Source organism: Stigmatopora argus, chromosome 21 (assembly GCF_051989625.1).
Source record: "Stigmatopora argus isolate UIUO_Sarg chromosome 21, RoL_Sarg_1.0, whole genome shotgun sequence".
Taxonomy (NCBI): domain Eukaryota; kingdom Metazoa; phylum Chordata; class Actinopteri; order Syngnathiformes; family Syngnathidae; genus Stigmatopora; species Stigmatopora argus.
The window spans coordinates 5,290,620-5,307,032 of record NC_135407.1 but is presented as its reverse complement, the minus strand read 5'-3'; the positions used below and the strand labels follow the sequence as shown (position 1 = coordinate 5,307,032).

Here is a 16,413-nt window from a genome sequence, read left to right as displayed (position 1 = left end):
ATTCCCAAATGTTCTTCATTTGTTCCATTTTTGACCCACAGGGCTTAAAGTTTTATGACCTGCTTACCCTCACAAGGGTCACAGGGGGTGCTGGAGCCTATCCCAGCTAACTATGGCCACTAGGTGAGGGACTCCAATCCGATCCGATTGCAGGACATAGGTCTCCAACTCCGGTCCTGCAGGGATGCGATCCGCTCCGTTTTTCCATAATCACCCTCCTCCACCACACCTGAATCAAATCCTCAACTAATTAGCAAGCTGACCAGGAAATTCATCCTGTTTATTTGATTCACGTTTTTTGGTGGGGAAAGACATGAAAAACAGACTGGATAGAGACCCCATGAGACCCCTGATCTACAGTATCTCAAAGTAAGTACACCCATCTAATTCCTGCATTTTTTTAATGATATCTTTTCATGCGACAACACTGAAAAAAACGACAATTTGATACAATGTAGTCACTGCTTGGATGATAACATAAATGTATTGTAGCTTGAAAATAACTCAAAACAACCTTGAAATGCTGCCAACAAAAGTAAATACACCCCATGTGAAAATCTTCTAAAATTAAAGCCCACAATTGGGACTTTTTAGCCATTTCCTTCCTGGTCATGTGACCAGTTAGAGTAGCAATGTATGGACAGATTGTTTGTTTAGCTGCTAAATATTTTCTTGACTTGCATTTAGCTAAGAGAACATTATAAAGAGAAAAACAGGAACTGCATTTTAAATGGAGTTTTCAAGGTTATAGGTCGTGTTGCAAATCTCAGGTAGGAAGAGGAAGGACGGCACAAGAGCCGTCAGCCAATCGCAATCCAGGGAATCCTTCAATAAAAACAAGGCCACCGGCAGCTTCTGTCCACCTTAAATTTGCAATTGAGCAGGAGACGTTCGCCGACGGCTAAAATGAACTTTTGCCCCACTTTGCTTTTCTTTCTCTCGGCTTTGGCGGCGGTGACGGCTTGTCCCTCCGCCGCCGCTGTAGAAGAGGCGTTCGCGGCGGTGTCGGGGGTGCTGCAGGCCAGCCGGGCGGACTCTTATCTGAGCCGGGAGTCGCTCGTCACGCTCTTTAATACGCTCGAGAGCCGTGTGCACTGCGCCGGACGTGTGTCGTGTGGAAAAGTAAGGCTTGTGTGCTTGTTTGGGTTTGGATTTGGGTTTGTTTTGATTTACCTGTGCAGGTTGGAGCTACAAAAAGCCTGATGACTCATTTGAAATGCATAGATTTTTTTTTTTTTACTAATATAGATTTTATTTGGACATTAAAACCATTTCAAATTGGATGTCAAGGTTACACTAGCGTCAATGAATAAAATAGATTTAAAAATTAGATATGGTTAAAAAGAATTTCATCTAAAACATCACTCATTTGCCAAAAAAAGACATCAAGGCGTGAATGTGTGCAATTGTAAGGAAAACTTTATTATTTATTCTATTCTGTATTTTTAAATAGATCGAGTTGAGAGATATTTGACTCATTCAATGGGATAGACGTTAACGTCTATTTTAAAGCGGATGCCTAGGTAAAATAGTTGATGATAATATAAATAATAAAATATATGGTTGAAATGTTTTGATTTGGAATGGTATTAATTGACCACAAAAGACATTAGGAGGCTAACGTATTTGTTGAAAACTATTTTTTCATCATAAAATAATTATTGTATTACCATTTACCCAGTTTTAGAGTTACATTTTTTCTTTTATTGGGAATAAAATATATGCTATGTAAAAAAAAATTATATCTTTAAAAAAAATGCATGTCAGACAATTATGGGGCCCTAAATGGCCCTCCTACTAGCTTTCAAACCTTTGCGCTGATCATGTTAAATGCCCAAATGTATCATATTTGATATCTTTTCCACTCTAAAAAATAAAATAAAATAAAAACAATGTATGAGATAAACTTTTTGAAACTTTGTAGACTTTTTAAGGCGGAGACTTGGCAGAATTTGAATTTGCTGTCAATTATTTACGGGTTTGGCCTTTAAAGGGTTAAACCTCAGTGAGCAAAAATGCAGTGTTGGCTTGTTATCAGCGCACAGTCCTTGAACTTGTTGCATGTCAGCATGACTTCATCAAAAAGGAAAGTGCGTGGACAATCGTGCCAGTTGACCCAAATACAAAAGATCACGACTTGGACACCCGCGAGTTAGAAAAAAAAAAAGGCCGTCAAACCCTAAAAATGCTGACGTCAACTGAGCCAAAAAGATATCAAATCAGCAACCAAAATGAAAGCCTATTGTTTGCGTCTATCGTAAGATAAGATAAGATCATTCTTGGGCGGCCCAGTGGTTAACGCATCAGCCTCACGGATCTGTGGTCCAGGGTTCGATGCCGGGTGGGTCCTCACTGCGTGGACTTTGCATATTCTCACCAGGTGTGCCTTCGTGGGTTTTCTCTGGGTGCTCTGCTTTCCTCCCACTTTCTAATAACATGCATGCTCGGCTAATAGTGTGAGTGGTTGTCCTTTGTCTCGTCGTGTCTTGCGATTGGCTCGCCAGCGATTTAGGGTGTGGCCAGCCGGGATCGGCTACGGCACCCCCTGCGACCCTTGCCAGTGATTTAGAAACAGTCAAGAGACTGATTTTGATTGAAAGTGTGATATTTTAAAAAATTATTATTATCATTTTTCCCCACAGTGCAACCTCGCAAACGCCGTCCACCAGCTGACCCACATCGGCAAAACCCATCAGCGCCAAGGCTCGGAGGACAAAGATGGCGTCGACGCTTCGGCCATCGGCGCCCTGGCCGCCGGCTGCGTCCTCTACTTGACCTCTCCCGAGGCGGCGTGCGTGGCGGCCGCGAGGGGCGCGTGGGGGGAAGAGGCGGAACGCTTCCTGGACGGACTCCAAAGTGGGAATCCCCACCGACGTCGCCGTGGAGACGACGGGCCGTGCCACGGGAGCGAACGCTGGCACGTGGACCTGAGTGGATTGGACGCCGTCCTGGGAGGAATTCTCCAGCATTATGAGTCAGCAGACGTGGAGGTCAGTGGCAAAAATGTCCGTTGGGGGTTATTTATCAACCGACTTTGGACTGAAAAGGTCAAATGTTAGCCAGCGGTTGTCCACATTCGCAATTGGTTCCCGAAATGACATGAGTTTGAGTTTCAGATTTTTTTCAATCTAAATGTTTTGTGGCCTTTAAGGATTTGACTTGACTTCATAAAATCCCTTTTCTTTACAACCAGAGTTGCGTCACGGCTAGCGACATCATGTCCGAGGTCGGCGCCCCGTCGGAGGCGCAGACTCGGGTGGCCGGCGCGGTTTTGGGCCGGGTCCTGTACCACGCCCTGCGAGGCCGATGTTTCCGTACGCTCCCCGAGGAGAGCTTCTTCTTGGACCACCTCATGCAGCGACTGGGTTCCGAGAATTTTACCATTGCAGGTTTTAAAAAAAATGACCGCCCAACCCAACGCGTGAATTTAAACAAATTTTGCCCTGAATGCTTTTGGTACGCGCAGACCTGGAAGCCCTCATGAGGACTTTGAACGTCGGGCCCGACTCTCGTTTGAGCCACGGGGAAGACGGACACGAGCATCACCGCCGACGGGCGGGAGCCAACGGCACTTGGGAGCAGGTGAGCACGCCGCCGTGGGGGGAGGAGCCATGTGAAAATGATCTGACCCATCGTTCCCATTTTTCCTAGTACTGTTTTTCTGCACGGGAACTGGTACTGATCCACCACCCCGGAGCGACGTCCCCCGTCCTCGGACGCTCGGACGCGGCCCGCCTCAGCCCGGCGCTCATCCAGCAGATCCTCAGCGGGGCCTGCGGCGCTCAGCCCCCGACCAAAGCGGACGACCTCAGCAAGACGGAGCGTAAGCGCTAACGGCGAACGACCGGCGCTCCGTTACCCGCTCCAACCCGGAGACGTTGCCCCTCAGGGTACCTGTACGCCACCCTGGCCAACGTGGTGGTCACGCTGGCGTCCATGTTTGGCGTCACGCTGCTCTTGTGCACCTCGTGTACGACGGTCTTCCAGCTGTGCATCCAGTTCTGCATCAGCCTGGCCGTGGGTTCGCTCACCGGGGACGCCTTGCTGCACCTTCTGCCCATGGTGAGACCCGAAAACAACACCCGGGAGTCGCAGTTCGGGTCAAAATCACGTCTCGACGCCACCCCTACAGTTCTTGGGTCTACACTCGCACGAAGCCGACGGCGGCGCCGCCGGCGGGCTGAGGCACGACCTCCACGGGTCATCTCCGCTGGCGGACCACGTGGGGAAAATGCTGGTGGTCTTAGCCGGCATTTACTACTTCTACTTGATGGAGACCATCTTTGAAATCATCATGCACCAACATCACGGGCACAGGGTATGCCAAGTCAAATTCCGCCTTTTGAAATGGTTTTGGTTTTGAAATGGCTTCCTAAATGTTCCCGGAAGGACGAGGCCGACGTTCACCGCTGCGACCACGGTCGAGTTTTGGAGATGTACCAACAGGAGGCGCAACAGAAAAGGACAGAGAAACTGCAATCCATTTCCACAGCGGACCTGGTAAGAACATCTTTTGAACTCCATCTTTGATTTTGGATGACACGAAATGGCTGTGACTGATTGGGATTACTGTTTTGTCCAGGTCAACGAGGAGGACTTTCAAGTAAAGGCAAGGCGAGGTAAGATCGGTGGTCCACATCTTCAACATCCGATGACCAACCCCGAGTGAATTTCGTCTTGCGTGCCCAGAACAAAAGCTGTTGCCTTACATGGTGACTTTGGGCGACGCCATCCACAACTTTGCCGACGGTTTAGCCATGGGCGCCGCTTTCTCCCTTTCGTGGAAGTCTGGCCTGTCCACGTCGCTGGCCGTGCTCTGCCACGAACTGCCTCACGAGCTAGGTGAGGGAGGACAAGGTTCCCGGCCGGCTCATGCCGTCCCGTCTGACCATTGTTTTTTTTTCTCCAACTACGCCAGGCGATTTTGCCATCCTGCTCCATAGCGGCTTGTCGGTACGCCGGGCGCTGCTCTTGAACGTGGGCAGCGCCGCAACCTCCTTCGCGGGGCTCTACATCGCCTTGAGCTTCGCCACCGATTTGGCCGCCATGCAGTGGATCGCCGCCGTCACCGCGGGACTTTTCCTTTACGTTGGCTTGGCAGACATGGTGAGTGATAAATCAAGGCTCTTATTTGTTCAAACAAATAACCATGTATAGTAAGGCTTTCTTCTCAAAAAAGGACCATGTATGATAAGGCTTTTTTAAATTATAAAAACGACCATGTATAGTAAGGCTTTTTTCTTAAAAACGACATAGTAAAGTAAGGCTTTTTTTCTTAAATAGTAAGGCTTTTTTTTAAAAAACGCCCATGTATAGTAAGGCTTTTTTCTTAAAAAACGACATAGTATAGTAAGGCTTTTTTTTCTTTAAAAAACGACATAGTATAGTAAGGCTTTTTTAAATTAAATAATGACATAGTATAGTATAGCTTTTTTCTTTAAAACGACATAGTATAGTAAGGCTTTTTTTCTTAAAAAACGACATAGTATAGTAAGGCTTTTTTTCTTAAAAAACGACATAGTATAGTAAGGCTTTTTTTCTTAAAAAACGACATAGTATAGTAAGGCTTTTTTTCTTAAAAAACGACATAGTATAGTAAGGCTTTTTTTCTTAAAAAACGACATAGTATAGTAAGGCTTTTTTTCTTAAAAAACGACATAGTATAGTAAGGCTTTTTTCCTTTAAAAACGACATAGTATAGTAAGGCTTTTTTTCTTAAAAAACGACATCGTATAGTAAGGCTTTTTTCTTAAAAAACGACATCGTATAGTAAGGCTTTTTTTCTTAAAAAACGACATAGTATAGTAAGGCTTATTTCTTAAAAAACGACATAGTATAGTAAGGCTTTTTTCTTAAAAAACGACATAGTATAGTAAGGCTTTTTTTCTCAAAAAACGGCATAGTATAGTAAGGCTTTTTTTCTCAAAAAACGGCATAGTATAGTAAGGCTTTTTTTCCTCAAAAACCGATATAGTATAGTAAGGCATTATTTCTCAAAAAACGACATAGTATAGTAAGGCTTTTTTTCTCAAAAAACGACATAGTATAGTAAGGCTTTTATTCCTCAAAAAATGACATAGTATAGTAAGGCTTTTTTTCTCAAAAAACGGCATAGTATAGTAAGGCTTTTTTTCCTCAAAAACCGATATAGTACAGTAAGGCATTATTTCTCAAAAAACGACATAGTATAGTAAGGCTTTTTTTTCTCAAAAAATGACATAGTATAGTAAGGCTTTTTTTCCTCAAAAAATGACATAGTATAGTAAGGCTTTTCTCAAAAAACGACATAGTATAGTAAGGCTTTTTTTCCTCAAAAAATGACATAGTATAGTAAGGCTTTTTTTCTCAAAAAACGGCATAGTATAGTAAGGCTTTTTTTCCTCAAAAACCGATATAGTATAGTAAGGCTTTTTTTCCTCAAAAACCGATATAGTATAGTAAGGCATTATTTCTCAAAAAACGACATAGTATAGTAAGGCTTTTTTTCTCAAAAAACGACATAGTATAGTAAGGCTTTTTTTCCTCAAAAAATGACATAGTATGGTAAGGCTTTTTTTCTCAAAAAACGGCATAGTATAGTAAGGCTTTTTTTCCTCAAAAACCGATATAGTATAGTAAGGCATTATTTCTCAAAAAACGACATAGTATAGTAAGGCTTTTTTTCTCAAAAAACGACATAGTATAGTAAGGCTTTTTTTCCTCAAAAAATGACATAGTATAGTAAGGCTTTTTTTCCTAAAAAAAACTACATAATGTTCTAAGGCTTTTTTTCATAAACGACATAGTATAGTAAGGCTTTTTTTTCTTAAAAAAACGACATAGTATAGTAAGGCTTTTTTCTTTAAAAAATTACAGTATAGTAAGGCTTTTTTTTCTTAAAAACGACATAGTATAGTAAGGCATTATTTCTCAAAAAACGACAGTATAGTAAGGCTTTTTTTTCTAAAAAACGACATAGTATAGTAAGGCTTTTTTTTCTCAAAAAACTGCATAGTATAGTAAGGCTTTTTTTCCTCAAAAACCGATGTAGTACAGTAAGGCATTATTTCTCAAAAAACGACATAGTATAGTAAGGCTTTTTTTCTCAAAAAATGACATAGTATAGTAAGGCTTTTTTTCCTCAAAAAATGACATAGTATAGTAAGGCTTTTTTTTCTCAAAAAACGACATAGTATAGTAAGGCTTTTTTTCCTCAAAAAATGACATAGTATAGTAAGGCTTTTTTTCTCAAAAAGCGGCATAGTATAGTAAGGCTTTTTTTCCTCAAAAACCGATATAGTATAGTAAGGCTTTTTTTCTCAAAAAACGACATAGTATAGTAAGGCTTTTTTCTCAAAAAACTACATAATGTTGTAAGGCTTTTTTCTTACAAAACAACATAGTATAGTAAGGCTTTTTTTCCTCAAAAAATGACATAGTATAGTAAGGCTTTTTTTCTCAAAAAACGGCATAGTATAGTAAGGCTTTTTTTCCTCAAAAACCGATATAGTATAGTAAGGCTTTTTTTCTCAAAAAACGACATAGTATAGTAAGGCTTTTTTTCCTCAAAAACTGACATAGTATAGTAAGGCTTTTTTTCTCAAAAAACGGCATGGTATAGTAAGGCTTTTTTTCCTCAAAAACCGACATAGTATAGTAAGGCTTTTTTTAAATAAATAAAAAAACGACATAGTATAGTAAGGCTTTTTTTAAATAAATAAAAAAACGACATAGTATAGTAAGGCTTTTTTCCTTAAAAAACGACATAGTGTAGTAAGGCTTTTTTTCTTAAAAAACGACATAGTATAGTAAGGCTTTTTTTCTTACAAAACGACATAGTATAGTAAGGCTTTTTTTCTTAAAAAACGACATAGTATAGTAAGGCTTTTAAATAAAAAAAACAGTATAGTAAGGCTTTTTTAAATTAAGAAATGACATAATATAGTAAGGCTTTTTTTCTTAAAAAAACGACATAGTATAGTAAGGCTTTAAAAAAAACGACATAGTATAGTAAGGCTTTTTTCTTAAAAAACGACATAGTATAGTAAGGCTTTTTTTCTTAAAAAACGACATAGTATAGTAAGGCTTTTTTTCTCAAAAAACGGCATAGTATAGTAAGGCTTTTTTTCCTCAAAAACCGATATAGTATAGTAAGGCATTATTTCTCAAAAAACGACATAGTATAGTAAGGCTTTTTTTTCTCAAAAAACGACATAGTATAGTAAGGCTTTTTTTCCTCAAAAAATGACATAGTATTGTAAGGCTTTTTTTCTCAAAAAACGGCATGGTATAGTAAGGCTTTTTTTCCTCAATAACCGATATAGTATAGTAAGGCATTATTTCTCAAAAAACGACATAGTATAGTAAGGCTTTTTTTCTCAAAAAAACGACATAGTATAGTAAGGCTTTTTTTCCTCAAAAAATGACATAGTATAGTAAGGCTTTTTTTCTCAAAAAACGGCATGGTATAGTAAGGCTTTTTTTCCTCAAAAACCGATATAGTATAGTAAGGCATTATTTCTCAAAAAACGACATAGTATAGTAAGGCTTTTTTTAAATAAATAAAAAAACAACATAGTATAGTAAGGCTTTTTTCCTTAAAAAACGACAGTGTAGTAAGGCTTTTTTTCTTAAAAAACGACATAGTATAGTAAGGCTTTTTTTCTTACAAAACGACATAGTATAGTAAGGCTTTTTTTCTTAAAAAACGACATAGTATAGTAAGGCTTTTAAATAAAAAAACAGTATAGTAAGGCTTTTTTAAATTAAGAAATGACATAATATAGTAAGGCTTTTTTTCTTAAAAAAACAACATAGTATAGTAAGGCATTTTTCTTAAAAAACGACATAGTATAGTAAGGCTTTTTTTCTTAAAAAACGACATAGTATAGTAAGGCTTTTTTTCTTAAAAAACGACATAGTATAGTAAGGCATTATTTCTCAAAAAACGACATAGTATAGTAAGGCTTTTTTTTCTCAAAAAACGACATGGTATAGTAAGGCTTTTTTTCCTCAAAAAATGACATAGTATAGTAAGGCTTTTTTTCTCAAAAAACGGCATGGTATAGTAAGGCTTTTTTTCCTCAAAAACCGATATAGTATAGTAAGGCATTATTTTTCAAAAAACGACATAGTATAGTAAGGCTTTTTTTTCTCAAAAAACGACATAGTATAGTAAGGCTTTTTTTCCTCAAAAAATGACATAGTATAGTAAGGCTTTTTTTCTCAAAAAACGGCATGGTATAGTAAGGCTTTTTTTCCTCAAAAACCGATATAGTATAGTAAGGCATTATTTCTCAAAAAACGACATAGTATAGTAAGGCTTTTTTTTCTAAAAAACGACATAGTATAGTAAGGCTTTTTTTTCTCAAAAAACTGCATAGTATAGTAAGGCTTTTTTTCCTCAAAAACCGATATAGTATAGTAAGGCTTTTTTTCTCAAAAAACGACATAATGTTGTAAGGCTTTTTTTCTTACAAAACAACATAGTATAGTAAGGCTTTTTTTCTTACAAAACAACATAGTATAGTAAGGCTTTTTTTCCTCAAAAAATTACATAGTATAGTAAGGCTTTTTTTCTCAAAAAACGGCATAGTATAGTAAGGCTTTTTTTCCTCAAAAAACGACATAGTATAGTAAGGCTTTTTTTCTCAAAAAACGACATAGTATAGTAAGGCTTTTTTTCCTCAAAAAATGACATAGTATAGTAAGGCTTTTTTTCTCAAAAAACGGCATGGTATAGTAAGGCTTTTTTTCCTCAAAAAACGATATAGTATAGTAAGGCATTATTTCTCAAAAAACGACATAGTATAGTAAGGCTTTTTTTAAATAAATAAAAAAACGACATAGTATAGTAAGGCTTTTTTCCTTAAAAAACGACATAGTGTAGTAAGGCTTTTTTTCTTAAAAAACGACATAGTATAGTAAGGCTTTTTTTCTTACAAAACGACATAGTATAGTAAGGCTTTTTTTCTTAAAAAACGACATAGTATAGTAAGGCTTTTAAATAAAAAAACAGTATAGTAAGGCTTTTTTAAATTAAGAAATGACATAATATAGTAAGGCTTTTTTTCTTAAAAAAACGACATAGTATAGTAAGGCTTTTTTCTTAAAAAACGACATAGTATAGTAAGGCTTTTTTTCTTAAAAAACGACATAGTATAGTCAGGCTTTTTTTCTTAAAAAACGACATAGTATAGTAAGGCATTATTTCTCAAAAAACGACATAGTATAGTAAGGCTTTTTTTTCTCAAAAAACGACATAGTATAGTAAGGCTTTTTTTCCTCAAAAAATGACATAGTATAGTAAGGCTTTTTTTCTCAAAAAACGGCATGGTATAGTAAGGCTTTTTTTCCTCAAAAACCGATATAGTATAGTAAGGCATTATTTCTCAAAAAACGACATAGTATAGTAAGGCTTTTTTTCTCAAAAAATGACATAGTATAGTAAGGCTTTTTTTCTCAAAAAACGGCATGGTATAGTAAGGCTTTTTTTCCTCAAAAACCGATATAGTATAGTAAGGCATTATTTCTCAAAAAACGACATAGTATAGTAAGGCTTTTTTTAAATAAATAAAAAAACGACATAGTATAGTAAGGCTTTTTTCCTTAAAAAACGACATAGTGTAGTAAGGCTTTTTTTCTTAAAAAACGACATAGTATAGTAAGGCTTTTTTTCTTACAAAACGACATAGTATAGTAAGGCTTTTTTTCTTAAAAAACGACATAGTATAGTAAGGCTTTTAAATAAAAAAACAGTATAGTAAGGCTTTTTTAAATTAAGAAATGACATAATATAGTAAGGCTTTTTTTCTTAAAAAAACGACATAGTATAGTAAGGCTTTAAAAAAAACGACATAGTATAGTAAGGCTTTTTTCTTAAAAAACGACATAGTATAGTAAGGCTTTTTTTCTTAAAAAACGACATAGTATAGTAAGGCTTTTTTTCTTAAAAAACGACATAGTATAGTAAGGCTTTTTTTCTTAAAAAACGACATAGTATAGTAAGGCATTATTTCTCAAAAAACGACATAGTATAGTAAGGCTTTTTTTCTCAAAAAACGACATAGTATAGTAAGGCTTTTTTTCCTCAAAAAATGACATAGTATAGTAAGGCTTTTTTTCTCAAAAAACGGCATGGTATAGTAAGGCTTTTTTTCCTCAAAAAACGATATAGTATAGTAAGGCATTATTTCTCAAAAAACGACATAGTATAGTAAGGCTTTTTTTCTCAAAAAACGACATAGTATAGTAAGGCTTTTTTTCCTCAAAAAATGACATAGTATAGTAAGGCTTTTTTTCCTCAAAAAACGGCATGGTATAGTAAGGCTTTTTTTCCTCAAAAACCGATATAGTATAGTAAGGCATTATTTCTCAAAAAACGACATAGTATAGTAAGGCTTTTTTTAAATAAATAAAAAAAACGACATAGTATAGTAAGGCTTTTGTCCTTAAAAAACGACATAGTGTAGTAAGGCTTTTTTTCTTACAAAACGACATAGTATAGTAAGGCTTTTTTTCTTACAAAACGACATAGTATAGTAAGGCTTTTTTTCTTAAAAAACGACATAGTATAGTAAGGCTTTTAAATAAAAAAACAGTATAGTAAGGCTTTTTTAAATTAAGAAATGACATAATATAGTAAGGCTTTTTTTCTTAAAAAAACGACATAGTATAGTAAGGCTTTAAAAAAAACGACATAGTATAGTAAGGCTTTTTTCTTAAAAAACGACATAGTATAGTAAGGCTTTTTTTCTTAAAAAACGACATAGTATAGTAAGGCTTTTTTTCTTAAAAAACGACATAGTATAGTAAGGCTTTTTTTCCTCAAAAAATGACATAGTATAGTAAGGCTTTTTTTCTCAAAAAACGGCATGGTATAGTAAGGCTTTTTTTCCTCAAAAACCGATATAGTATAGTAAGGCATTATTTCTCAAAAAACGACATAGTATAGTAAGGCTTTTTTTAAATAAATAAAAAAACGACATAGTATAGTAAGGCTTTTTTCCTTAAAAAACGACATAGTGTAGTAAGGCTTTTTTTCTTAAAAAACGACATAGTATAGTAAGGCTTTTTTTCTTACAAAACGACATAGTATAGTAAGGCTTTTTTTCTTAAAAAACGACATAGTATAGTAAGGCTTTTAAATAAAAAAACAGTATAGTAAGGCTTTTTTAAATTAAGAAATGACATAATATAGTAAGGCTTTTTTTCTTAAAAAAACGACATAGTATAGTAAGGCTTTAAAAAAAACGACATAGTATAGTAAGGCTTTTTTCTTAAAAAACGACATAGTATAGTAAGGCTTTTTTTCTTAAAAAACGACATAGTATAGTAAGGCTTTTTTTCTTAAAAAACGACATAGTATAGTAAGGCTTTTTTTCTTAAAAAACGACATAGTATAGTAAGGCATTATTTCTCAAAAAACGACATAGTATAGTAAGGCTTTTTTTCTCAAAAAACGACATAGTATAGTAAGGCTTTTTTTCCTCAAAAAATGACATAGTATAGTAAGGCTTTTTTTCCTCAAAAAATGACATAGTATAGTAAGGCTTTTTTTCTCAAAAAACGGCATGGTATAGTAAGGCTTTTTTTCCTCAAAAACCGATATAGTATAGTAAGGCATTATTTCTCAAAAAACGACATAGTATAGTAAGGCTTTTTTTAAATAAATAAAAAAACGACATAGTATAGTAAGGCTTTTTTCCTTAAAAAACGACATAGTGTAGTAAGGCTTTTTTTCTTAAAAAACGACATAGTATAGTAAGGCTTTTTTTCTTACAAAACGACATAGTATAGTAAGGCTTTTTTTCTTAAAAAACGACATAGTATAGTAAGGCTTTTAAATAAAAAAACAGTATAGTAAGGCTTTTTTAAATTAAGAAATGACATAATATAGTAAGGCTTTTTTTCTTAAAAAAACGACATAGTATAGTAAGGCTTTAAAAAAAACGACATAGTATAGTAAGGCTTTTTTCTTAAAAAACGACATAGTATAGTAAGGCTTTTTTTCTTAAAAAACGACATAGTATAGTAAGGCTTTTTTTCTTAAAAAACGACATAGTATAGTAAGGCTTTTTTTCTTAAAAAACGACATAGTATAGTAAGGCATTATTTCTCAAAAAACGACATAGTATAGTAAGGCTTTTTTTCTCAAAAAACGACATAGTATAGTAAGGCTTTTTTTCCTCAAAAAATGACATAGTATAGTAAGGCTTTTTTTCTCAAAAAACGGCATGGTATAGTAAGGCTTTTTTTCCTCAAAAACCGATATAGTATAGTAAGGCATTATTTCTCAAAAAACGACATAGTATAGTAAGGCTTTTTTTCTCAAAAAACGACATAGTATAGTAAGGCTTTTTTTCCTCAAAAAATGACATAGTATAGTAAGGCTTTTTTTCCTCAAAAAACGGCATGGTATAGTAAGGCTTTTTTTCCTCAAAAACCGATATAGTATAGTAAGGCATTATTTCTCAAAAAACGACATAGTATAGTAAGGCTTTTTTTAAATAAATAAAAAAACGACATAGTATAGTAAGGCTTTTTTCCTTAAAAAACGACATAGTGTAGTAAGGCTTTTTTTCTTACAAAACGACATAGTATAGTAAGGCTTTTTTTCTTACAAAACGACATAGTATAGTAAGGCTTTTTTTCTTAAAAAACGACATAGTATAGTAAGGCTTTTAAATAAAAAAACAGTATAGTAAGGCTTTTTTAAATTAAGAAATGACATAATATAGTAAGGCTTTTTTTCTTAAAAAAACGACATAGTATAGTAAGGCTTTAAAAAAAACGACATAGTATAGTAAGGCTTTTTTCTTAAAAAACGACATAGTATAGTAAGGCTTTTTTTCTTAAAAAACGACATAGTATAGTAAGGCTTTTTTTCTTAAAAAACGACATAGTATAGTAAGGCTTTTTTTCCTCAAAAAATGACATAGTATAGTAAGGCTTTTTTTCTCAAAAAACGGCATGGTATAGTAAGGCTTTTTTTCCTCAAAAACCGATATAGTATAGTAAGGCATTATTTCTCAAAAAACGACATAGTATAGTAAGGCTTTAAAAAAAACGACATAGTATAGTAAGGCTTTTTTCTTAAAAAACGACATAGTATAGTAAGGCTTTTTTTCTTAAAAAACGACATAGTATAGTAAGGCTTTTTTTCTTAAAAAACGACATAGTATAGTAAGGCTTTTTTTCTTAAAAAACGACATAGTATAGTAAGGCATTATTTCTCAAAAAACGACATAGTATAGTAAGGCTTTTTTTCTCAAAAAACGACATAGTATAGTAAGGCTTTTTTTTCCTCAAAAAATGACATAGTATAGTAAGGCTTTTTTTCTCAAAAAACGGCATGGTATAGTAAGGCTTTTTTTCCTCAAAAACCGATATAGTATAGTAAGGCATTATTTCTCAAAAAACGACATAGTATAGTAAGGCTTTTTTTAAATAAATAAAAAAACGACATAGTATAGTAAGGCTTTTTTCCTTAAAAAACGACATAGTGTAGTAAGGCTTTTTTTCTTAAAAAACGACATAGTATAGTAAGGCTTTTTTTCTTACAAAACGACATAGTATAGTAAGGCTTTTTTTCTTAAAAAACGACATAGTATAGTAAGGCTTTTAAATAAAAAAACAGTATAGTAAGGCTTTTTTAAATTAAGAAATGACATAATATAGTAAGGCTTTTTTTCTTAAAAAAACGACATAGTATAGTAAGGCTTTAAAAAAAACGACATAGTATAGTAAGGCTTTTTTTAAATAAATAAAAAAACGACATAGTATAGTAAGGCTTTTTTCCTTAAAAAACGACATAGTGTAGTAAGGCTTTTTTTCTTACAAAACGACATAGTATAGTAAGGCTTTTTTTCTTACAAAACGACATAGTATAGTAAGGCTTTTTTTCTTAAAAAACGACATAGTATAGTAAGGCTTTTAAATAAAAAAACAGTATAGTAAGGCTTTTTTAAATTAAGAAATGACATAATATAGTAAGGCTTTTTTTCTTAAAAAAACGACATAGTATAGTAAGGCTTTAAAAAAAACGACATAGTATAGTAAGGCTTTTTTCTTAAAAAACGACATAGTATAGTAAGGCTTTTTTTCTTAAAAAACGACATAGTATAGTAAGGCTTTTTTTCTTAAAAAACAACATAGTATAGTAAGGCTTTTTTCTTAAAAAAACGACACAGTATAGTAAGGCTTTTTTTCTTAAAAAACGACATAGTATAGTAAGGCTTTTTTTCTTAAAAAACGACATAGTATAGTAAGGCTTTTTTTTTAAACGACATAGTATAGTAAGGCATTTTTATTAAAAAAAAACACCATGTATAGTAAAGCTTTATTCTTTAAAAAATGACCATGTGTAGTAAGGCTTGTTTCTGATGTTTTTTGGTCTCAGCTGCCCACCATGACGCACACCAGGTCCAAGAGGCCGTGGCTGACGTTCGCTCTCCAGAACGTGGGCCTGCTGAGTGGCTGGTCCATTCTCCTCCTGCTGTCCCTCTACGAAGAGAACATCAGCCTGTAGATGCCGCAAGTCCTTGACGATTCGGCGCCTTTGACGACAACAGACGACCTTTCACGGGTAAAAAAAAATCTCGGGACTCTGACGACGCGCACGCACAAACACTCCGACTTTCCACCAACTCGGTTACTTAATCGCCACGTGCTAAAATCATATTCACTTTTATTTGATTGTAAAATGTCCACTTGATATTTAAGCGTTATGTAATGATGCACAAATGTAATTGTTTTTCTTCTTTTTTGGACACAACTCATTTTTCTTAAAAACGGGGTACTGTACAAGTCAACCGTCAAATATGTTTTTTTATGTTTAATAAATATGTTGGCAAAACAACTTTGTTTTGACATAGGTTCAGAGCACGGCAGATGTTCTTTATCATCAAGATCTAATCTACACGTTTCATTAGGGACAGAGTCCAGTGCCAACTCATCACATCTACGGTAATAACGTATACTGCGCGTTGGGTTTGTGGACACGTTGAGTCCATAAGCCCCAAAAATGCAGCTGGGTCTGCTGACCACGGAGAATTTTTCACTTGGGTCTGCTTCTTTGTAATCATCACTTTCTGACTCACAAAACTGTGTTTTGCAGGATAGAACGAGGGATCTGTTTAAGTTAAAGCATTTTTATCATTTGATAGTTTTCTGGTGTTTGTTTGTTAAACAAAACTAATGATCATGAACATTTTAAGTTTAAGCTTGTTGCAGGGATCGATCCAACTACCTTTAGCGTGGTAAGCAGGCACTCTACCTCGTGAGCTAAGTTCCCACCCTCCTCCCTATTATGCCACGGACTGGCTCACTATATTTCCGTTTCAGACGAACAATGACAACGTGGAGGATGTGGGGTTCGATCCAACTACCTTTCGCATGGTAAGCATGTGCTTAACCTTGTGAGCTAAGTTAGGA

The 16,413-nt window shown here is 35.1% G+C and overlaps 1 protein-coding gene across 1 annotated transcript; it reads left to right on the top strand.

Annotated features, from left to right (window-relative positions):
• Positions 1-403: 403 nt before the first annotated feature.
• slc39a4 (solute carrier family 39 member 4) lies at positions 404-15,838 on the top strand. The gene is made up of 12 exons (XM_077590115.1): positions 404-1,122; positions 2,643-2,990; positions 3,194-3,389; positions 3,467-3,582; positions 3,652-3,823; positions 3,890-4,062; positions 4,133-4,318; positions 4,390-4,500; positions 4,583-4,619; positions 4,690-4,842; positions 4,919-5,106; positions 15,380-15,838. The coding sequence occupies exons 1-12, from the start codon at positions 907-909 to the stop codon at positions 15,506-15,508; spliced, it is 2,025 nt and encodes a 674-aa protein (XP_077446241.1). The 5' UTR covers positions 404-906; the 3' UTR covers positions 15,509-15,838.
• Positions 15,839-16,413: the final 575 nt, after the last annotated feature.

What these genes read in the sequence shown, in the direction of transcription:
- slc39a4 (XM_077590115.1), top strand. Translation starts at nt 907, where the DNA reads ATGAACTTTTGCCCCACTTTGCTTTTCTTTCTCTCGGCTTTGGCGGCG. An exon ending in CCATTTCCACAGCGGACCTG is followed by an intron (nt 4,501 to 4,582) that starts GTAAGAACATCT and finishes TGTTTTGTCCAG; the next exon opens with GTCAACGAGGAGGACTTTCA. An exon ending in ACGTTGGCTTGGCAGACATG is followed by an intron (nt 5,107 to 15,379) that starts GTGAGTGATAAA and finishes TTTTGGTCTCAG; the next exon opens with CTGCCCACCATGACGCACAC.